The sequence below is a fragment of the Xyrauchen texanus genome, chromosome 7 (genome assembly GCF_025860055.1).
Source record: "Xyrauchen texanus isolate HMW12.3.18 chromosome 7, RBS_HiC_50CHRs, whole genome shotgun sequence".
Lineage (NCBI taxonomy): Eukaryota > Metazoa > Chordata > Actinopteri > Cypriniformes > Catostomidae > Xyrauchen > Xyrauchen texanus.
Window position 1 is genome coordinate 13,948,952 of NC_068282.1, and position 25,366 is coordinate 13,974,317.

A 25,366-nucleotide genomic window follows, 5' to 3' on the forward strand; every position below is an offset into this window, starting at 1 on the left:
ACTGGTGTACAAAACCACAAGGCATGCATGTAATCGTCTGCTGTATTACTTGTGCACTGCGTGCAAATATTTGATTGATTAAAACCCATCTTGAACATCCTTTGTCCTGTGTAATAAGTTCTATGAAGGATTTTGTATTGTATGAATTGTAGATTTAAGCTATCAATCATATTGAAGTTATTTAATATTATTTCTGACCAAAACTGATTGGTGGAATTCAGTGATAGATCCGACTCCCATTTTGCAATTGGTAACGAGATTGTATCATCTAGTTTGGAAATGACTCTATATATTTTCGATAGTAGCTTTGGAGTGCCAAGGCTCCTGAATTCTATAACACTTGGTGGGAGTTCCAGGTTTATTTGCTTAAGAGGGAATTTTTTACTTATTACTGATTTGAGTTGTTGATATTCTAAATATCTGTTATTACTTATCCCATACTGTGAGGTGATTTTTTGAAATGGTAAAAAGTTACAGTTATGAATTAAATGCTCTAGATGTTTAATTCCTTTGTTTTTCCATTGGATAAAATTAATCATATTTTTGTTTAGTGTGATATCAGGATTATTCCATATAGGGGTGAGCCTACATGGGAACATTGAAGAGTCTGTTTTTTTAAGAAATTCCCACCAGGCTGTCAAACAAGTACTGATGTTAATGCTCTTAAAGCACTTATGAGACTTAATATTTGAGCTAAAATACAATAGATTAGAAATGTCCATGTTTCCGCATAGTGCTTGCTCTATATCCATCCATATTTCATCTGATGCACTAGGTTTGAGCCATTTAGAAATATACTGTAACTTATTTGCTAAGAAGTAATGATGAAAATTAGGGAAGTCTAGTCCACCCCTGTCTTTAGTTTTCTGTAGAGTTTTCAGGCTGATTCGAGAGGGTTTATTCTTCCAGAGAAATTGAGAAATATGTGATTCTAGTAATCTAAACCACGTATAAGGAGGTTTCGTAGGAACCATAGAGAACAAGTAATTAATTTTAGTTAAGATCATCATTTTTATGGTGGCAACTCTACCCATGAGTGAGATGGGTAAAGATTTCCACCGAGCAAGATCGTCTTCTATGGTCTTCAGTAGCTGAGTGTGATTTAACTGAAATAAATCCGACAATCTGGAAGAGATGTTTATGCCAAGATATCTTATATTGCCTGATTGTAACGCTATACTGGATGGCCCTTGAAACCTACAATTGATCGGTAGGACGGTGCTCTTTGACCAGTTAATAGAATAATTGGACAAAGATGAGAACTTATTGATTACTGAGATTGTTTCAGAAAAGGATGTATGTGAGTTCTGAAGGAATAATAAAACATCATCAGCATAAAGGCTTATCTTATGTTCATTCTTTAAGGACCAAACACCTTTAATATACTGATTTTGTCTGATTGCCATTGCTAAAGGTTCTATAAAGATGGCAAAAAGCGATGGGGAAAGAGGGCATCCCTGCCTAGTGCCTCTCTGCAAATTGAAGCTAGAAGAGTTTTGATCATTTGTCCTAACTCTTGCATTAGGAGATTTATATAAGATCTTAATCCAGTTAATAAAAGTTGATCCAAATCCGAATTTACTTAAAGTAGCTAATAGAAATTTCCAATTAACTCTGTCAAAGGCTTTTTCCGCATCCAAAGATACTATAGTTGTTTCTAAATTATTAATGTTGGAATAATCTATTAAGTTAATAAATCTACGCATATTTGTAGAGGAATGTCTGCCTTTTATAAAACCTGTTTGGTCAGGGTGAATTATAAAAGGAGTTATTTTCTCTAACCTTCCTGCTAAGGTTTTGCAGATTATTTTAAGGTCAACATTTATCAATGATATGGGGCGATAGCTAGATGGTAATGTAGGATCTTTGCCAGTTTTTAACTGTACGATAATGTTTGCAGAGTTCATGGTTGATGTTAAGTAGTTTTCTTCTTTAATTTGTGTGACCATTTTGAAAAAAGTTGGTGCCAGAATTGTCCTAGTTGGTGCTATTGGGAAGCCATCTGGGGCAGTGGTGGCTCAGCGGTTAAGGCTCTGGGTTACTGATCAGAAGGTCGTGGGTTCAAGCCCCAACACCACCAAGACACCACTGTTGGGCCCTTGAGCAAGGCCCTTGAACCTATCTGCTCCAGGGGCGCCGTATCATGGCTGACCCTGCACTCTGACCCCAGCTTAGCTGGGATATGTGAAAAATAAATAATTTCACCATGTATATGCAGAAATGTATGTATAATGTGTGACAATTGGTCAAAATTAAATTAAATTAAATTAAATCTGGTCCGGGAGCTTTATTGCAAGACATATGTTTAAGGGCTTCATGTAGCTCTGCCACTGTAAGGGGAGAATCTAAGGCTATGACTTGTTCTTCATTTAATTTTGAAAGGTTTATGTTGTCCAAGAATTTCTGGATGTCGCTGTCTGATGGATCTAGTTCGGATGAATACAGAGTTCTATAGAAGTTTCTAAAAGTGTCATTTATTGCATTAGGCTCATGTACGATATTACCTGCTGAGTCTTTTACTGAATTAATTGTTGATTTTTCTTTGTTAGTTTTTAATTGGTTAGCTAAAAATTTTCCAGATTTGTTGCTATGTTCGAACTGCTCCAAACGTAACCGTTGTACCATAAACTGTGTTTTCTTATTGATTATTTCATTTAATTCAAATTTAGCTTTCCTTATTTGCTTAAGCATCTGTTCTTCCGGTGATGTATTGTAGATGTCCTCTAGTGATTTAATTCTTAATTCTAATTCTGACATATTTGCATTTTCCTTCTTTTTTTTATATGATGCAAAAGAAATTATTTTTCCTCTCATCACTGCCTTCCCTGCTTCCCATAGGATACCTGCTGAGACTCCTGGTGTGTCATTGTTTTCTAAATAATTAGACCATTCTCTTTTGAAATAACTGATAAACTCAGGGTCTTTAAGCAATGCCAAATTGAATCTCCAGTTCCTAGAGGGTAAGTTAATTGATTTATTCCTCAGGTTGAAAGAAACTGGGGCATGGTCACTCACGATGATCGGGTGAATTTGAATGTCAGATAACTCACTCACTAAAGAGTTGCTAACTAAGAAGTAATCTAATCTAGAGTATGAATGATGAACTGAAGAAAAAAAAGTATATTCTTTAAGATTGGGGTGGTAAGAACGCCAGACGTCACATAGTCCCAGGTCCTCCATGTATTGTTTAACTGTATTAACAGATTGCCAGTTTCGATAGTTACCTGCATTACTAAGCCTGTCAGCTGTAGGGTCCATTACCATGTTGAAGTCCCCTCCAATAATCAATACACTGTCTGTATACTCAGACAGTGAGGTGAAGAAGGAATGAAAAAAGGAAGGGTCATCAACATTTGGTCCATATAAATACACTTTTCTTGCCATATGATAGAGGAGGTCTCCAGTGTTCCAATAGTACACAGAGGTACTATTGGGCTGCCCAACTTAGAACCATAATGTTTTTTTTTTTTTACTGTCTACCTTGGATGAATATAGAATCTTCTGCTGTCAAATCTGGCCTGCCTTTAAATGTATATCCCATGTATAAATGTATAGTTTTGAATATGATAAATGTATGGTACAATATGATATGAAAAGATACCTAGGTGTCTCCAATCCTTTAACTTGTTTTAGTCCCATTTGGGGAAATACTAAGTTTAAACCAGGTTTTAATGCAGGCTTTAAGATTTGAGCAGATAAGGTGATCAGAAAGATGGCAGATCTATAAATTGACAATAAACTTATTTCATTTAAGAAAGTACATACAATATCCCTAGAACGCATTTCTTTAAATATATACAAATAATAAATGTCCTATTTAAATCCAAAAATTATTCTTTTGACATACCATCGCCGTCTAGTTTCAGTAAATGTTTAATTTCATTATAATACAGCATGGTGGTGTCAGGCTCAAATTATTCTACACACTCCAAATTAGAGGCTTGGAGAGTGGATCTAAATTTGGACATTCAGATGGATGACTGGATGGAAGCATGTAAGGAAGCCCAGACATAATTTTGTTTGAGTTTGAAATTGCTGCAAAATAAATAGTTGATGGAGACTTGCATAACTCTGGTTGTATTAAATATAATGAAAATATCCGACACGTGTTTCAGGTGCAAAAATATTTAAAGGTTCTTTATACCATAGCATTTGGGAAGGTGAAGAAGTAGAATACCACTAGCACCTTTGTTTATTTAATTAATTTATATAATTGGGAGACATGGGTGTATTCTGAAAGCAAAGTGGCTTATTTCTTTGCATTGGAAGAGTGTTTGTATCCCAAATATAGAATGTTGTATTATTGTATTACTTTTGTTGTATATGGCAGAAGCTCATTGTATTACTTTTGAGATACAATGTTCCGCATTGATTTGGTTTTTGTATCTTTTAAGCCAAGAAATAGTTGTGTACTCAATTTTCTGAAGTGTATCTGTGACTAATGGAACTATTCTGCAATTGCCTATTCTTTCCCTGCTGTCCGCGACCCAGTCCGAATAGACCAGTTGAGAAACACTGCTTTAAGTCACACACAAACTCATGTCAGACCCCCTCGCCTTGCTTCTCTCAGACATTTTCTCCGCTGTGCGCGCGTGCGTGTTGCAAGTTGACGAGTCTGACAGGCAGACAGGGAATAAAGGAGATGCGCACGTGCACGTGAGATTCTCCGTCCGGTTGCATTTTTTTCTCAATACCGTAGAAAAGCAAATGTACATGGTATGATAACGGTCCATTTTCAAACAGTGGTATACCGTGAAAACGGTATACCGCTGCAACCCTACCCAGAAGGACTTTATTTTGCAATAATGACCAGCTAACAGTACATTATTCCATACATATCATTGTGTCCAAAAACTTGTAATAAATCAACACCCAGTAATTTCTTTAAATGCTTAATAAATGGCCACCACCATTACAACTGTTGGATCTCCAGTAGTAAATTCATGTTAATCTATGAATTTCAGTTTAGCTTTTTTGGATGCCTGTTTCATTCCTGTTATGGGTTCTTAATCTGTAGGAACAAGCCCAATTAAAGCATCAAAATTCAACATATTCCTTTGGACACCACCAAATCAACATTTTAGGATTTGCTGATGCACTATGGAAACTAGGTTCTCTCGCTCCTAATTGAGCCGTCTATCTTCAAAGTGCACAAATATGAGAGGCCAATTAGTGCTGAATAGCAACATAAATGACACATAATTTTTGCCTCTAACTGATCATATGCAAGACATCTTATTTTCATGAATATTAGAAGTATCATTAGGAGCTTTATTAGGGCAAGTATGTAATCCACAGTGGCTGAAATAAGTGAGATTCACTTAATACACATTCATGATCTACTTTAGCATAGAAAAGCCACATACTGAACATACACTCACAATGCCTCATAAATATATCAACAAAGACAAACACACAGTGCTATATTAGTGTTCCTTATCTCAGCATCTTGCTCAGAGTACTTCAGAGCAACAATTCCTTAAATAACCATGAAAAATCACACATGTACTGCAATGCCCCGACAATTAAGACCAAAAAAACAACACCATTCCCACAAAATCAACCATTCTGGAACACACTGCTCTAGCAAATCCAATACAATGACACAAACCACACGCTACTTTGGCTTTTATCATTGGCTTTTCATAACTGTAAATACACTGTTCTCAAAATTCAAACACAGCCCGAACAATTTGCTTTGATGCATTTGCATTTCATAAAATGCTCTCTTGTCCATGTTCACACTGCAGAACACACACAAATAAACTGTGCAATGACCTATGACAGCAAAGTCCTTGCAGTTTCATACACTCCAAAAAACTTTGGGTTATTTATTTGACCAAATAGCTGGGTTAAACATATTGGGTTGTTCTGTTGGGCTATTCCTAGCGTTTATTGGGTTGTTTCTATAATAACGCACCCACAGACGCTTTAAATTTCAACGGTCGACCAGTGCCACTGCCAACAGAAGATGCAGAGGTAAGTTAATAATATCACGTTATCTGAATGCTTTTCATTTTCATTATCAACATACAATAATAGCTGATTATTTAAATAATTAAATAATTTCCCCTTAATTTTGGGTCTGCTGTATTACTGCTCACTTGGCTACCGACATAACACTTGCGATAAAGCCAGCCTATTTTAAACTGTGGCATAGAAACTATTAATTGGGATGCTCCCCCTCACTTTCTGTGTTCGTCCCGACACTTTTTTAAAAATCATACATAATATTTAATATAGTTGGCCGACGTGCAAATAAATTTTAAGACGCCTCGGCTTTAAGACTCATTATCCGGTGTTGCAGACACGGCAGTTTTTCATCAACTGAAAGAAAAGTATATTGTCATTTTTATAGTGTAACATTAAAATATTATCTAGAAAGTTATATCTGCAAGGCACTAAATTATATAATACACAAATTGGACTCAACAAGATATTACACCAGGGATCGGCAATCTTTTTGACATGGAGTGCCGTTTTTTATTTTCCTAGTCAGTGGCTGTGCCGATGAAGGAGTAAAAGTGGTGTTTTCCTTATTACATGACGTGTTGTTCTGAAAGCAAAAAGAAAAGCAATTAAACACGGAATGTAGGCTGTCATCCACGCTGTCTGAATGAAGCAAAGTGGGTGCATTTACTCAAAGAGAAGTGCTGCTGGCTCGTGATGTACGAATTTCTTGCACGCGCAGCGCAAGTCTCATCACACTTTAATAGTGTTTAGCTTCTCATTCAGCTGATGAAAACATGCTGTGGAATCATGAGGAAGGATTTACATCAAGATGTAGATTGGAATGCAGGTGCGGAATTTATATAAATATAGTCTACTCTCTTGCTGTTGCTGGTATGCCAATGATTACCCCTCCACGTGCCAATACTGGCACGCATGCCATAGGTTGCTGACCCCTGTATTACACAATAGCCAGCATCTACATGACATTGGGTGATAGCCTAATCAGAAGCCACTTTTCAGATAGTTCTGTGCCCCTGAATTCATGACGGTTATGACTTTTGTCATGTCGTGACATTTATCACTTTTATTGTGACTTTTTAATGCCAAAAAGCAGCTAAATTTTGATGGTGTTCTTTTACCATTGCAGGAAGATGCCTGGCTACACCAGAGTCAGCTCCAGGCTATGTCACAGCCACGCCAGAATCAGCTTCAGGCCATGTCACAGCCATGCCTCAGCCTGCTCCATGCCATGTCACAGCCATGCCTCAGCCTGCTCCATGCCATGTCACAGCCATGCCTCAGCCTGCTCCATGCCATGTCACAGCCACGCCTCAGCCTGCTCCATGTCACAGCCACACCTCAGCCTGGTCCAAGTCACAGCCATGCCTCAGCCTGCTCCATGCCATGTCACAGCCACGCCTCAGCCTGCTCCATCTCACAGCCACGCCTCAGCCTGCTCCATGTCACAGCCAGAACTCAGCCTGCTCCATGTCACAGCCACGCCTCAGCCTGCTCCATGTCACAGCCACGCCTCAGCCTGCTCCATGTCACAGCCACGCCTCAGCCTGCTCCATGCCATGTCACAGCCATGTCCCAGACTGCTCCATGCCATTTCATAGCCGAAACTCAGTCTACTCCATGCCATGTCTCAGCCAAGCTCCAGACTGCTCCATGCCATGTCACAGCCGAACCGCAGTCTGCTCCATGCCATTTCTCAGCCAAACCCCTGACTGCTCCATGCTATGTCATAGCCCCCCCCGTGCTCTATCAACCCACCATTGGCTTATGTGTTGGGTCATTTTTAACCCAACTGATTTTAGTGAGTAGTTATGAGTGTATATAATCATATGCATTTTGTATTTTGAGATGTTAAAAGGGAAATATCACCCTAATATTAAAACTGTCAACATTCACTCACCCTCATTTTGTTCCAAACCCAAATTATATTCTTTCTTCTGTGAAATACAAAAGGAGATATTAGACACCATTCACTTTCATTGCATCTTTTTTCCATACAATGAAAGTGAATGGTTACTGAGCTAACATGTTGTCCACAAAAGAAAAACATTTATTTAGGTTTGGAACAAAATGAGGGTGAGTATATAATGACAGAACCTTTAAGTGATATTTAATTGCTGTTATTGCAAAAATGTACAGTGTATAGACTTTGATATATTCTTGAGATATTCTTATTCCCCAACACTTAATGCTTTGTTGGATTCTTTTCTCATGTAATGATTTAAACCAAGCAAAGCCTCAGCTATATGTTTACTTTATATGATGTTTACCAATTCTCCTAAAATATGATTCACAAATCTGAATTTATAATATCAAGAAAGGTAGGCTAAAATAATTCCCTAGTTGGGGCATGAGTTCATTAAAGCAGCGCTAAAAATAGCCACCATTTATTCCATTATTTAATCATTCACACTCAAATGTGAATGTCCTGCTATATAAAGTAGGTTTTAGGACTTTCCAGCTAGATGTTTATTACTTCTGACAAAATTAATCTGCCAGTCTCTCTAGCTCTTTTCCCTGTTGTTGTCTTCCTCTCTTCACCTGTCCATTTCTCTCTGTGCTTAATGAAACAATAAATTCTATTCCTCTCACCTGTTATATTAATAAGGTAATTTCAGAATCTCCAAATCTCCTCTGAAGAGATTTAGCTCTGGCCTTTCAATAAAACATCTTGTTATCTCCACGGGAACCTGTCTTAACTACACTGGCGGCCAAAAGTTTAGAATAATGTACGATTTTGTTCTTATGGAAAGAAATTTGGTACTTTTATTCACCAAAGTGTCATTCAAATGATCACAATGTGTAGTCAGGACATTAATAATGTGAAAAAGTACTATTACAATTTGAACTACTTCAATGAGTTTTCATCAAAAAATCCTCCACGTGCAGCAATGACAGCTTTGCAGATCCTTGGCATTCTAGCTGTCAGTTTGTCCACATACTCAGGTGACATTTCACCCCACGCTTCCTGTAGCACTTCCTATAGATGTGGTTGTATTGGCAGCACTTCTCACGCACCTTACAGTCTAACTTCTTTTAACGAACCAAATATCTTTCAGCTGTGTTTGATATAATGGCAAGTGATTTTCTAGTACCAAATTACCAATTTAGCATGATTATTCAAGGATAAAGTGTTGGATTGATGGCTGCTGGAAATGGGGCCTTTCTAGATTTTATAAAAAATTAATGGTGCTGTTTTTTACATCAGTAATGTCCTAATTTTGGTTAATTAAAGTACCAATTTCCTTCCAAAACTGCAAACCTGTTCATTATTCCAAACTTTTGCCCACCAGTTAAACTCAAGCTCCAGCTGCCATAACTGCTGCCATCTCTCAGCCTCTCTTAATTTTCTTCGGACCTCCACTCTCTTTCTATTACTGTGTGTCATTGCTGTGTCCTCACCCTTTTGTCTTCACAATAGCTCCTCTTGACTCTCCTCTCTCCAATATATTGCCCTCATCTGAAACATATTTATTTTGGTTTCCCACACAAACTTTGCAGGTTTAAAGATAATAAATGTTCTCCATTTTTTAATCAGAATCTACATACATTTGTTTGTGTCTATTTCTCTACTTTTGTCTATTGCAATCGAATTTGTAGCATTTATTGGTCCTACTTCTTGTATGGTGTGCTTGGAAGTATAGTTAATCAAAAAATCTAAATTCTGTTATAAATTACTAAAAGTAAAAAGTAAGGAAGGAATGAATGAATGAAATTTAATGGTTACTGAGGTTTAAATACTGCCTGACAACATAACATCTTTTGTGATCCACTGAAGAAAGAATGTCATATCGGCTTAGATAAACATGGGTGAGTAAATGATGACAAAAACATTTGTTTTTTTTTTTGTTTAACTGTTGCTTTAATACCACACTACAGCGTTGCAGTGTCAAATATCTGCCATTTGTAATAGCACAAGTAAGTCCTTATTCACTTGGTAGCCATCTTGGAAACCCTCTTGGCTAATTGAATGGGGAATGACTCCAAAACTACTGGGCAAGATTACATTTCAACAACATATCTCAAATCAGCAACAAAAATAGACAACAACAGTATCATAACATTTGGTTCTTTAACTCAATATAATGAATCTACAAAAATAAAAAGCCAATGAATTTATTAATTATGCAATTGTTTTTTAATTTTTTTTTTATTTTATGAAAAGCGTGATTTCCTTTTCAATAGCAGCCATATTTAGTGTTAGCTTATTTTCTCATTTATCAGTTATTTTTTCACTATTTTGTCACTACACAGAAAACCAAGAAAATATAGAACCAATAATTTCTTCCATCTTTACTGAGCTGTTTTAAGTTTACCTGTAAATGAAATCATAACCCACATTGCATGACCCACTAGGGATGTGCACGAGTAGTCGAAAGCTTAAGTATTCTTTTTGCAATAACATTTACATTTATGCATTTGGCAGATGCTTTTATCCACAGCGACTTACAATGCACTTATTACAGGGACAATCCCCCCGGAGCAACCTGGAGTTAAGTGCCTTGCTCAAGGACACAATCGTGGTGGCTATGGGGATTGAACCATCAACCTTCTGTTTACCAGTTCTGTGCTTTAGCCTACTACACCATTGGACACATACACTGCCATTGGACATTCAAACAGAAAATGTTCTCTGTATATTAAGCTGTGATAGGAGAAAGTATTTTAACAAAGAATTACACACATCACCTTTAAATTCCCATTTGTCCTTTGCTATAGTAGTCTTCTTTACAGATCTATGTTCTTTCACTTCCATCTGCGTTTTCTCACTCTCACTCTCTTTGCTTTCTCTTCTTACAGTTATGCTTCATATTTCACACTGACCAGAAGCTTGCATGCACACAATAAATGCTGGCAGTGTCGCTCCGTAAAATACCTCAATTTGAAATCAGTGTAGAATAAAACTTAATTTGTAAGCCTGGCAACTCGATACGGGCATGGTAACTTCATCCATCACACAAAGCTGCACTGATTTGCCTTCCTGTCTGAATGAGAATAAAATCATGTGTCCAGCAGTCTTACACAGTGGGTCTCTGAGACCAAAGAATAGGCCTGTGGGGTCAGTGTCATTGAGTTTGATTGTGCTAAATACTCGGAAACAGGGTTTGATTGAGTTCAGCGTTCTTCATTCATTCATGCTTCTTGTGCCTGCCTCTTGTAATAGAAGGAAAAATATATCAGTCTCTCTTTCTGCAAGCCCTGAGGCAATGCAGACATTTAACTGGTTTGTAAAACCTTTTATGTGGGACATACATTATTTCTACTTGCTAGGCACACTATAAATGGACCATCTTTTAAAATGTGTGAACACCAGACATTGCATAAATAAAAATCTTTCTAGGTGATGCATATCATTAAAACTAGACAGCCTCATTTGAGACTAGCAATTTGGCATGTTTCCATCTCAGTGATTTATTATTCCACATGTGTGAATATGTCTGTTTGTGCACTTCCACTTGTATACATTCTAAACATATGCACATATATGTTTACTTGCACTGTAATGGAATAAAGCAGACCCAATGCACATCAATTTTGCCATCTAAATAGGGCTATTGGTTTTGCATTTTAAGTAAACATATGCTGAAGGCTTGCAGAGTGATAAAATGCCTTCCTGCATAACACTGCGGTCCCTTTGTGCTGTTTAAAGGTCTACAGGTCCTGCCTTCAAGGTCAACAGCCTTTAAAAGTTGTGACGGTGCAACCAAAACAATAGCCAAGCTATGCCTGTCAACATGTGATATCATATACAAATGTACACAATACAAATACTATTGATTACCATAAAAATTTACTTTGACTCACCCCTCATTTTCTTTAAAAACATCCAGCAAAAATCAAGGTTACAGTGAGGCACTTACCATGGAAGTAAATGGGGTCAATTTTTGGAGGACTAGAAGGTAGAAATTTTAAGCTTACAATTTAATTAAAGCACTTACATTATTTTTTTCTGTTAATAATGATTATTTGTATTATTTGAGCTGTTAATTTGCTTAAATTAATGTTTTTAAACATTTACAGTAAACACAATGCACATAAATTCTGCCATATAAATAGGGCCATTGGTTCTGCATTTGAAGTAAACATATGCTGAAGGCTCGCAGAGTGATAAAAGGCCTTCCTGAATAACACTGCGGTCCCTTTGTGGTGTTTTTCACAAGGTCAACAGCCTTTCCAAGGTGTGACGGTGCAACCCAAACAATAGCAAAGCTAAACCTGTCAACGTGTGATTTCACACACAAATGCACACTATACGAATACAAGTTACGCTTAATAAACAGCATTTGTGGTATAATGTTGGTTATCACAAAACATTATTTAGACCAAAAAAAATCAAGGTTACAGTAAGGCACTTACAATGGAAGTGATTAGGGCCAATTTTTGGAGAGTTTGAAGGCAGACATTTGAAGCTTATTTTATTAAAGCACTTAAATGTATTATTCTGTTAAAAATTATTACTTGTATTTTTAGAGCTGTAAAGTTGTTTAAATGTTAAAATTGGATATAACTTTACACAGAGAAGGTTAGCAAGAGATTTTATCACACTAAAATAATGTAATCATGCAAATTGTTTTATGTCTTGTGGCTATACTTTTTAAACAGTGAGTATTTTAATAATTATGGATTGTCCCCATTCACTTCCATTGTAAGTGCCACACAGTAACCCAGACTTTAAAATGTTTTAAAGAAAAGTAGGGACAAGTCTAAATAAATTATTGTGGTACTCAACACTATGCTACAAGTACTGTCGATTGAGCAAATTAAATAAATTCTTCTGTTAAAACTCATGTATTATTTGAGCTGTAAAAGTGTTTAAATCGTAATTTTTTACAGTCGTTTTAGAGTTTTGTGGTTTGTTGACATTTCATGTGGCATTGAAGGTGTAAAATTGGCTATAACTTTACCCAGAAAAGGTTAGTAAGCATTTTTATCACACTAAAATCATGTTAGCATTCATATTGTTTATTTATTGTGGCTCTACGCTTTAAACAGTGAGTATTTTAACATTTACGGACTGGACCCATTCACTTCCATTCCATTCCATATTTTTGTGGTAATCAATATTATGCCACAAATGCTGTTGATTGAGATTAACAAGTATTGTACCCGGAATATTCCCTTAATGTGTATTAACCCGGGTACATTCCTTTAATCTGAACAAAGAAGCTTCATGCAGACACAGTTTAGGGCTGATGAAACCTAATAAAAATATCCAAAAAACTTTATTTTGACAAATCTGAAATTCTACAAAATGCTTTTTCAAAACTGCAACTAATTGGTCACGTATTGCAACCATTTTTCCCGCCGATACGATTACATTTTGTAATAGGTCACACTGGTGCTGTCACGATCCCCTGTTGTAGCTCCCCAGTTCATGCCTGCAGCCTCGACCGTCAGTGAGCCAGTGCCTGTAACCTTGAACGTCAGTGAGCCAGTGCCTGTAGCCTTAAACGTCAGTGAGCCAGCGCTTGTAGCCTCGACCGTCCAAGTGCCAGCGCCTGCAGCCTCGACCGTCCCAGAACCAGCGCCTATAGCCTCGACCGTTCCAGAGCCAGCGCCTGTAGCCTCGACCGTCCCAGAGCCAGCGCCTGTAGCCTCGACCATCCCAGGGCCAGCGCCTCTCGAACCTCCCAGGGCTCCGCCTCTCAAGCCTCCCAGGGCTACGCACCTCGAGCCTCCCAGGGCTCTGCCCCTCGGGCCTCCCATGGCTCCACCTCTCGAGCCATCCAGGGCTCCGCCTCTCGAGCCACCCAGGGCTCTGCTTCTGGAGCCTTCCTCAGCTCCGCCCCACGAGCCTTCTACGGTTTCAATCCCAGAGCTTTCCATGGCTCCGCCTCCAGAGCCTTCCTCGGCTTCAATCCCAGAGCCTTCCAGGGCTCCGCCTTCTGAGCCTCCCACGGCTCCGCCTCCTGAGCCTCCCTCGGTTCCGCCTCGTGAGACTCCCACGGTTCCGCCTCCTGAACCATCCATGGCTCTGCCACCAGAAAACTCCATGGCTCCGCCTACCACGGCTCCACCCTCAGAGTTCCCCATGGCTGTGGCCGACTCCCAGGCCTCTAAACCCTACCCTGCGGCCGGCTCCCAGGCCTCCTGAACCTGTCCTTGCCCTATGGCCAGGTCCCACTGCCTGTCTGCCCCTTGTGCCCCCGTGGACTGCCTGTTTGCCCTCTGTGCCTCCTTGGACTGCCTGTCTACCCCTTGTGCCCCCGTGGACTTCCTGCTTGACCTCTGTGCCCCCTTGGACTGCCTGTCTGCCCCTTGAGCCCCCGTGAACTGCCTGCTTGCCCTCTGTGCCCCCTTGGACTTTCTTTTTGCCCCTTGTGCCCTCCTTGGTCTGCCTGACCCCCCTCTCACTCCTTGGACGTTTTGTGTTTTTTGGGTATTTTTTCTTTCTTTTTTAGGAGCGTCTAGAATCCACTCCTTAGAGGGGGGGTTATGTCACGATCCCCTGTTGTCTGCCCCGTGTTTCTCTTGTCACCTGTCATAAACTACAATTCCCACAATTTCCGGCCCTCATCACTGCCAGCACTCAATCATTGTTCTCACCTGTTTGTCGTTTGATCTTCACTATGCCTCTGTACTTAAGCCCGGTTGTTTGTTGAGTCTCTGTCGATCTTTGTTTGCGGATGTCTGGAAGTAGATGTTTTGCCTTGTTCACCCAGTTCGTGTACCCTTTGGATGTTTTCATGTCTTGGTTTCGTTGTTCCCATCGTGGACGTTTCCTTTGTTCCAGTCTGGTTTGTTTTCACTTTGTTCAATAAAAACCCGCATTTAGATCCTCACCCCTCATCTGCCTCCTCCTGCTTGCGTAACAGGTGCAACTACAGAGTTCTTCTCTCTCTCTCTCTCTCTCTCTCCATTTATGTGCTGCTGTTTTCTGTTAAGCAACATCAATGGCAAATGCAGAAAAAGCATAACGAAACAGCACTATCCCCTACCTGGACAAATTATCAGCACTGTTCATTGGCAAATGCAGTGTGAGCGAAGAGCAGTTGCATTTGCTCACGCAGCGCAGATCATTACAGCGCTGCAAGAACCAGTGAGAAGTATGGCGCGACTCGCGAAACCCATTTAAATTTAGCACAGAATTCTCTAGTGCAAACATCTATGAAAACCCTGCAAACTGGTTTAAAAACAAATTGAATGGCCAGACATTGTAAACAGCATGGACATGGGCCGATACAATACCTTTTTTTTTAAGTGAACTTTGCCACACTTTTACAAGTTATATTGTGCAGTTATATGTTTATGCCCCACACAGTAAAATTACGGTAACACTTTACAAAAAGGTTCCATTTGCTAACATTATTTAACAACATTAGTTAACATGAACTAATGTACTTAATATTAGTTACAACATTTTTTAAATCAAAAGTTGTATTAGTTAATGCACATTAATGCACTATGAACTAACATGAACTAAAAATTAACAATTGTATTTTTACAATTGTAACATTATGATTAATAAATGCAGTATTATTTATTGGACTTTTCTCAAGTTCAGAGGTATGCGAGGCTCTCAGAAGAGACCCCTTGTGTCACTACAATCGACACAACGTCGAGTGAGTGACAGAAGGGGAACACTAATTATTAAGCAAATGCGTGAAGACGCGGTGCCGTCATTGAAGGTTAAACAGTTATATCTGTTATTAGTGGTACTGTGAACAACATTAATCTGATTTAAATTGGGCTCCTCACAGAATAGCGGTGAAATGAGTGACTGATCAGATATTGAGCGTGAATATTTGAATGACACCGAGAGCACTCATGTTAAAGAGAGTGAAGCTGAAGGTGCTTATGATGGCTCAAACGGTCTCTATCTCTTCACACAGCGTCTGATTGTCAAGACTCAAGTTACATCACGTGTACTCAGATTTGTATTTGCATGATAAGTTGTTTTAATATCCGTTAGCAGCCCTTTATCCTCTTCCTGCTCACTGTGCAGCGAGTCCGAATAACTACCGTAATGACTATAGAAAATGGGCAACTTAATATTCATACATGTGTCATTCTTACACATTATTTAATACAAAACTGCATATTAATGTGAATTACATCATGTCTGAAAGTTTAAATTCATGAATGCTTAGAATTGCTGAACAACCCAGCCTCCAGAGGCCATTCTGTCATACTTCAAGGCAGTGTATGTGTGATTCCCCCTAAATCTAGGCACGATCACAGATATAAGACGAAGATCGGCTGATTTCGATCGGTGGCTGATCGATCGGTGCATCCCTACAAAACACTGTGACATGCACAGACATAAATTAAACTCTTTTCACGTATCACTACAATTTTTAAAAATTACCATAGATTTACTATAGTAACACTAACTGTATTAACCATAGTACTTAAGGCAGGAATATATTCATAATAAATATTATAGCTCTATTCAATTTTTAATAGGTTACAATAGGGGAATGAGGGAATTTCGCTAATTTTTGTTACAATTATGGAAGTTTACAAGTGTTTTTATTTTCTGTTTTTAAATGTGTTTAGGGTACTGTTTTTCTTTACAAAAAGGCATATTTTGTTTAATAGATATCAAACCATCTTGCCATGGTAGTGAAGATCCATGCTTAGTTTTATCTATGGTTACTATGGTATTGTTACAAATACAACTTAAAACTATCAAAAAATATAGTACAAATTTAGATTTTATTTAGATTAAACACACAAACTCCAAAATATAACATAGCAATTCGATCTGCACTCATATCCACCAACAGGGTTTTTTCCTTGCTCAAAATGAGGCGTAGGTGGTACCATATGATCAAAAAAGTTATTTTAAGAACACGTAAACGTTGGCTTTACATTAATACACTCCTAATGACCTGGCAACTGAATAATAGTGTTAATTTTGTCATCTGTTTTTTTATTTAGTCTTAGTCCTGTGTCAAATATCCATTTTAGGTTTTATGATATTTAGTCAACCTTATCCTATTTTCTTTTTTAAGTCAAGTTTTAGTTGACAAAGTCTGGGCATTTTAATGTAGTTTTAGTCAATGAAAACTAAATATACACACACACACACACACTTTATTGTTGTCATTTTACAGTTATTTTTCACATAAGATTGATCTTATCATGATGATCTCATGATGATGACATTGTTAGCTGCAGACAGCAGGGGTGAGAGACGAGCGTCTCAGTGTTAGGGTGAGCATCAGCAGGCAGAACATTACATTTATCCCGGTCTCGACTCCCGCTCAGATTGGGTCTCTTCCGCGACTGGTGGAGGTTTACCGCACAGAGAATGACAGTTTTGGAGTGTTTATTTACATGGCACGCTCCCATATTATATGAAGTTTAATTAAGGATGAAATAAAGCTGCAGTGCTCCTCTCGTCTCGCATGTCATCATTATAGTTTTATATGAGCTCAAGTTACGTTAAATGACATGAAGCGACTATTCGATAATGGAATTTTTTTATCATTATTGCAGAGATTTGCAGTTACAAATGACAATCCACCGAGTGCAACGCTTGTTAGTGTTTTCCATGAAGACACCCACCAGAGTTATGTAGATAGCCGTAGGCGGCACGAAATTTGACGGAGGCGGCCGCCTTGTAATTCTCTATGCAGGAAAAACCCTGAATAAAAAAAACAGCTGTTTGGCTGAAGACGACGGATGTAAATTATGCAGTCAGAAGTCATAGAAACATACACATCCTTGATGCTCCATTAGTCGTCCAACAACAAACTAGTAAGTTTGATTTTTTTAGCTGTGGTGATTTTAAAGTGAGGAATTAAAAGATGCAACTTTTTGTAATGTTTAAGCATGCTGACAGCATGCAGTGCATTGCGTGTACAGTAGTTACTATCAGCAAAGACTTTCTAACAATTCAGTCCACTGTCGGCCATCTTTGGAACATTTCTTGGAAGTTATTTCCAGTCATGGAAGTACGGCTCTTATCTTCTTGAATGAGGGAACACTGAAATCTTAAAATCTGTTTGCCAAGCTTACGTTTAAACAACATATTTCAAATCAGCTGTAAAATTAAACAACACTGGTATCATAAATTGTGCATCTTTACCTCAAATTACGCAGACAAACGCAATTTTAACGGCTTCTTTTCTAATGCGTGTGTGCATTCTCGAGTTGATTCACAGGCGGTGTCTATATTTAAAAGGCTCTTTTACCTGTGAGGCAGGACTTCCATTCTACATCCATTGACCGTTGGGCGCAAGCTCCTTTGTTGGATGTTCCATTCTCCCATTCATTTTAATAGAAATGGCCTATCTCTGCTAAATAGTCTCTGTTATCAGCAAGTAAACTTTGAAAGAAATGCATCTTAAAAGCATTACTTCACCACATTCAACAATAATTGTCAATTTTAGTCATTATCGGACTTTAAATTGCTTGCTGTAAGCAATGTTCCATTATTATAAATAGTCCACAGGTTTATTTGTAAGGTCTTGAGGACAGTATTTTTATAGACTCGAGTCTGTTGCTGATTCTTTTTGCTGGGGTGTCTGACAGACAGTGAATTGCTTTAATAAACTGTTGCTGAAAAAGAAAAAAACTGTTGGATGCATTGAACTAGGCTACAGTGCTTCTGTGGCGCACCCACAGAAGCACTCTTGTTACACTGAAGCACATCACTGAGCTTGGGATGTGCATAAAAGTGGTGTCGTGACTGGAGAGTTATTACATACCTCCTATTTAGTTTTTGTGTATTTATCAGTATTCTTATTGTAGGGCTGCCCTTTGCGTCCACATATCCCCCAGAAATATGTCCACTAAGACGTTCAATTGTTATATGATATGCCTTTTTTGCATCAGTCCTATTGTTTATCCCTAATCTTGACTGTATTACATCATTTACAACTAAAGATACATCTCGCTTTTGGAGCAACATGCAGCTTACAAGTGCCCACACTCAACAATACTTCCGGTTTCGGCCACTGGGGCAGTGGTCAAATTTCAGTAATCACAGGTTGATTTCTGCTGAAGAACTTTCAACCTAATGTTTTTAAATTCACAATGACATCAGTTTGCTGTGAAACATGGCCAGTGCTACTTTAATTGTAAATATAAACTTTCAGTCATCTCAAAGACCATTTGTTTTCGATGAGTATTCCAATATAACAGTGTGGCCTTGGTAAGCACATTCAGATCTCTTCAGAGCTGGCCTCAAAGAACGAAGGTTAAACTGATATAATGGAGTAGCTAAAGATACCTACTGTGCCTTAGTACACTTATGAAGTTCATATTGTGAGAACAGGAATCAAACAACAGCAATCTGTTTGGCGTAAAATAGCAGGTAATTAGGTGATACTTGAAAGCTGAGGAAGATTAAAATAAAGATGATGAACAAGTAGAACAAGAACAAGTAGAAGGGGTGAGAAAAGTAACCTTACCTGCACATCAGCTCAGCTGAAATGACACCAAGATTAAGCAAAAGACAATAAGCCCTTGAAAGCTGTCAATGCCAATTTCATTCCAAGAGAAGTCACCACTCACACAGATCTCTTCTGGCATTATTTAAAAGACTGTCACCTGGTTCCAAACAAGAAGGAACAGCGTGATGAAAGAAGTCCTTATTTCATGATGCTTTGATAGACTTTACAAAAATCTTAAAGGTCTTTGGAATCTGCAAGCTCTCCACATTCTTATTATGTGACCTTGTTTTGAGGTCAAACACCCTGGTCTCATGAAAATTACGTGACTGTGGCAACATTTTTGCAAAATTATATTAAGTGGTTCATTATACGTATTGCTGCAATTTCAATGCCCTCTGTGGGGAGCTTAAAGCCAGTTTAATTTTCTCACAAAAAGATCATGTTTTTAAGGTTAATGCTCTATGAAGTTTTAAATTAATAAAACCTACTTCCCTAACCTAGACCTTTAACAGAAATGTAATAGTGTCATAAAAAGCAAATGTAAGATGACATTTTTATTCTATTTTAAAAAGAACAAAACCAACGTCTCTATCCTAAATGATATATCTAATCGATAGTGTCATAAAAGCAAATGTTAAATGAAAAATGCAATGGCTGAAGCAGCCACTTCATTTTGTGGCATTTCAAAAACACTTTTAGCTCATGTTTTAACTCTTCCGGGTTCGAATTCAAACGCTCAATGAATAGCACCACTGTGCAAGTTAGACACACTTGAGAAAGCCTGTATAGTTGGTAGTGTAATGCAAGCATTAAAATATAGTCATTCAAATCGTGCATTATAGTAAGTGTCAAATGTAATAAGATAGTATTGTGTGGAGAACAGAGCATAAGATAGGTGTTTGTGAACTGTTTGTTTCAATCGTGATTTGTGTGAAAGTGAAAAAAACAAATTGCTGTTGTAACACCTCTAGTTTATTATTTTACCAGAAAACTGCAGCAATACATCGAATGAGGCTTGTAAAAGTTATTTTGCAAAAATTTAGTTATAGTAACTGTCTTACTATGAGACCATGTTGTCTGAGACCACCTTATCTGCTGAAAGGGGGAAGAATCTACAATCAGTGTTGAAATCAAACACAGGAAGGATACAGATAATTGAAATTCTATCCTCCCCCAAGGTCTAAGAGCAAAACTGCTAAAAGATCTTAATCGTGTGCCTGTATCATTTGGGGTTAAAGGAAGGGCTGCTGGCCCAGACCAGATTCTGATGAGAGGAGATACAGGATGAGTACAGAAGACACTGCTCTCAGCATACCAAATAGTCAATTAAAAATGCAGTAAAAGTGAACCCCCGAAACTATCGAAAACATCATGTGGACTTCACATGTGGTCATGTTGGAGTTTATAATGCTTGATAAACAGTTTAATGAGCAGTTCACTAGAGATATAATCCATGAGTACAAAAGCACTTCAGATGCTTCAAACCTGAAAAAAAAACTCAAAGAAAATCTCTGAGGAAGGTAGCCTTTTAGAAATGGATAGAGTTTAAATCTAATTCCTGAAGTGATTTAACTCACTGTGTAACTGGTCCTGCTTGACCCGCTCTGAGCGGGATTCAAACCGGCATGGGAGGCGGGCGTGCTAACGAGGAGGCTAAAGGCTACAGCCCCTAGTGTCAGTCACAAGTGCGCTTGTTGAGGCCAGGGGAGTGAGTTTTACACACTGCACAGCTACCTACCAGCTGGCTACCCCCCTAAACCTCACTCCAATCCAGGTCATAGCAACACTGTGACCGGTCCTGCTTGACCCACTCTAAGCGGGATTCGAACTGGCATCAGCCAGCTTCGGAGTTGGGCATGCTAATAAGGAGGCTAAAGGCTACAGCCCCTAGCATCAGTCACTAGTGCTCCTCTTGAGGCCAGCGGAGTGAGGATTACACACTGCACAGCTACCTACCAGCTGTCTATAACATTACAACTGCACAATAGCAAGCTTCAAAGTGTTTTACTTTAAAGAGTAAACAAGAATTGAGTTGAGATTATTTTTATTTTTTGTGACAAGCTTGGATGGAGGATGGAGCTAATAATAAGTTTTGGCACACTGACCAGCAAAACAACAGCTAAACTTGATGCCCAAGAGTACAACTGATGTAGAATGGACAGCAAGTCCTTGATATTTAATAATATATTAACAACAAATGGGTGCTGTTTAGAAATAATTGAAGCAAAGAAAAAGCTTGGAATCGGATGGTCATAAAGAATAAAACAGAATGTTATAAAAGATATACACTCACTGAGAATTTTATTAGGAACACCTGTACACCTACATATTCATGTGATTATCTAATCAGCCAATCGTGTGACAGCAGTGCAATGCATAAAATCATGCAGATATGGGTCAGGAGCTTCGGGTAAGTTTCACATCAACCATCAGAATGGGGAAAATGTTTATCTCTGTGATTTCGACCGTGGCATGATTACTGGTGCCAGACGGGCTGGTTTCAGTATTTCTGTAACGGCTGATCTCCTCTGATTTTCATGCACAACAGTCTCAAAAGTTTACTCAGAATGGTAACAAAAAACAATTCAGTGAGTGGCAGTTATGTGGACGGAAACCTTGTTGATGAGAGAGGTCAACAAAGAATGGCCAGACTGGTTTGAGTTGACAGAAAGGCTACGGTATCCCAGATAACCACTCTGTATAACTGTAGTGAACAGAATAGCATCTCAGATTGCACAACACAAAGCAACATTACAAAATACATACTTTAATGCAGGACAAATACCGTTACCCTGCTCTTACAGTCAACTAGCAAAAACAGAAAATAGCAAGCTTCTCTATATGCATAAAAATAATGCACAGAAGAAAATTTATTTTCTTCAGATGCTTCTTGATGGAAACATTTGGAGTTTTATATGAGCAGAACATTTGTTTCAGCCATTTACCTTCATTCCCATGAGCTCCTCTAATATCACATTAGCTAAATAATTAGTCATAAAACTACTAGTCTAATGTTCTGCAACTAAAAAATGCAGTCTAAACAGATGAAAGAAAAAACATTAAAAGATTATTTTCTTTAGTAATGTCTTAATAAATGATGTTGTTCTGATTTAATATACACTAAATAAAATGGAACTATTACCACCAGCATTTAGCACAATATGGCACATGTACCTATATGGAGATTCTTTTCAATAGCCACTATTTTGTGATGACACAATCTTTGCCATTCACCACACCACTCAATGATTTAGTGCCCTTTACAGTATCATTTGGCAATGACTTTTTCACTCTCTACCGGCATTTTAAAGTCCTTTTCCACATTCCCTAGCCTGATAAAAGCACCTCTCCTATACAACCTTTCTTGAAACACATTTTTAGAATAAGCAAAATTCCAATTCCCTATTATGTTTTTGGCATCATCATAAAACAGGCAAAAAAAAATGCAGTAATACCATTCTTTAGTTCCCTGCTCTTGATAGACGTCATTCATAGCACTGATTCACATGGATGAGTCTGAGTCACTGAGGTGATTGACTGAATGGCTCTATTGAACTTAAGGGACCTCAAGAGTGACTCAACTCTGGGATTCATTGTAATGGCCCAAATACCACCAGCCCTGACTCACTCAACTGAATCAGTACCTACTGTGAGGATCAGAGCTTTGACTTGTAATAAGAGTAATGACAAACAGCAGGTATTCCAATACAATGTTGTATTGATCAAAGCTTCTACATCTATAATGGCCTCTATGACCCCACGTGAGGCTGAATAGCAACACTGTATGTAGGGTTAATGCTTGCAGAGCTTTTCATTTAGGTCTTTTTTCTATTAGTCATCTGACTAAGCAATATTGCATAACTAAATGTTGGGCTGTTATTATCTTTACATTGACAATGTCAGAAAGTATTTATTGAATTTTTTAGCTTAAAAAACTGAATCAGAATTATTACACATTATGCATACAACATTCTCATCACGTTCTGTGTAAATAACCCTATCAGCTCAAATCCATATACTTTCAAGTCTTTGTAGAACTGTACTCTTCAATTATCTAAATCTTTGAGCTGTTTTGTTTCTTCAAAAGTGTACGGAAGCAATTGTGATGTGTCAAAATGAGAATGCTTTTTTTTTCTTTCCCAATGGCCACTTACTATAGCAGTAACTCTAGCGGTTAACTGTGGTTTCAAAGCATGTTGTAAATAGTCAGGAATAAGCTTGGATCAATATCTGGGGGAAATTGGATGGGACCTCTGAAAGATACCTCTCTGAACAAGGAAACATTTTTATGGTAAGTAACCGAAATCAATTACAGGTTTCCTTCAGTTTCAGTCATTGTTAGGTCAATAATCTGCATCTTCTCTCGAGATAATTTCTGAATGCATGTTAGATTTTTTGCATTTAATTTAAACTTGATTATCAACAGGCTTTTGAATAAAAAAAATTGCATGTAACCTATGTAATTGATAAGAAGAGAAGCTTATGATTCATTCATAATCAAATGAATCATAAGCTTAGTTTAGTAATTGATATAACAAAAACATTTGATGGGATGCACTTTTTACATAAACATTCGTTGCGCTTTTTGACCTTGTGAACAGTGAATCCCACATTCGCATCTGTTACACCAAAAGTCACCTTGGAAGATGAATGAGTGTAGCGAGGGATGGCGCAAATGGAACTGAATACCCTATTGCCGCAAGACTGCACACAACTACCGACTTTCAATGTGAACGAATCACATGACTGTACAACGACAATGACACCGCTTTATTTTGGTCCATCTCCCTCTTGATGAATATCTATAATTAGATCTCGTCTCGTGCGGCCGAATTTGGCCGAATGTGCACGAATTCGTTTGGGTTTTAGGGGCTCGCGACAAGACGTACCAAGCATAAAATCCACCAGAATGACGGATGTGATTCCACAGTCAGCTTGTTCACATCCCATGTAGGTGTCCCGTGAACAATATTGCAGTCTTACAAAATTATCAGCGACATTTGTACACTTTAAGATTGATCTCACCAGACGCATGCAACGGTATTCAATGCAATGTTCTGATTATGAGAAGTGGTACATATTGTTTATTAGGCGCATTTTCTCAAGGTGAGACCAACATTTCAACGGACACCTCTTGTTCATGGTCTTACCTTCAGCTGTCGCCTTGCCATGTCGGTCGGCTGTTTGGCATTGAAAGGATAGGCGATGCATCGCATCACAAAGACGTAGAGTTGTAGCTTCTTCTTTCGTTCCTCTTCTTCCCTGTGCAGTTTCTCCACGTCCTCCTTCTCCTGCTCGCTGGCGGCCGACGGACTCGGGCTGGATGGACGCGCGCTGGAGCCTCGGCTGGTGGGTTGAAGCCTATCTGAGCTCTCGCTGGTCCTGCTGGGGGAGATGCGTGTGGAACCGGACTGAGGTGCCATCACCTCTCGGCTTTCCTCCTCCACTATCCCGTCCGATTCTTCTTCGCTGGACGACGGATCCAACATTTTTGCTCTCGGGCTAAGCTCGCCTAACCTTACAAGCTAATTAAACGCGCGATGGGATATTTGCGGCGTGAGATGTATCAATTTGTTGACGCGATGCTCGGCATTCAAAGGGCTGGACGGCTTGTGGTGGATTTTTGATATCCTCAAACACTTCGAATGCTGGAAGTAGGATGCGGAAACAGACACTGCAATCTCTTCACACGGCCAGAGCGAAGATGATGCTACTGCTGCATTCGTGTTCCGTGCTGTGCCTCTGTTCACCAGTCATTGTTAGGGGCTCGAGAGGAAAGCGGTTGGGAGGGGCGCGCGCAATGAACAGAGCGAATGATGGCCACTTCCTGCCGAGTTTCGCGCGTGAGACGCAGGCGCTGTCCGTGGTGCTGGATGCGCGAGAGGGTCATTTCGGACGCAAAAATGGTGAGTTGAGTTGACCCTCAAACTATTCATTAACAAAGCAGTGACTCGACACCTGAAGGGCATTTCAAATCTCTCGTTTTTAACGATATAGTATCACAGTTTCCCAATACCCAAATTTTAACTACACATTTAATGTTAGTTTAT

General features: G+C 38.7%; 1 protein-coding gene across 6 annotated transcripts in view; it reads right to left on the bottom strand.

The window, feature by feature from the left end:
• LOC127646169 (calcium-dependent secretion activator 1-like) overlaps window positions 1-25,097 on the bottom strand; it is a 154,676-nt gene extending 129,579 nt beyond the window's left edge. For all 6 annotated transcript variants that reach the window (XM_052129649.1, XM_052129648.1, XM_052129647.1 and 3 more), the window contains exon 1: window positions 24,467-25,097. In XM_052129649.1, the coding sequence (XP_051985609.1) occupies window positions 24,467-24,805 (339 nt within the window). In that variant the 5' untranslated portion in view covers window positions 24,806-25,097. The remainder of the gene's footprint in view (window positions 1-24,466) is intronic.
• Between the last annotated feature and the right edge of the window lie 269 nt (window positions 25,098-25,366).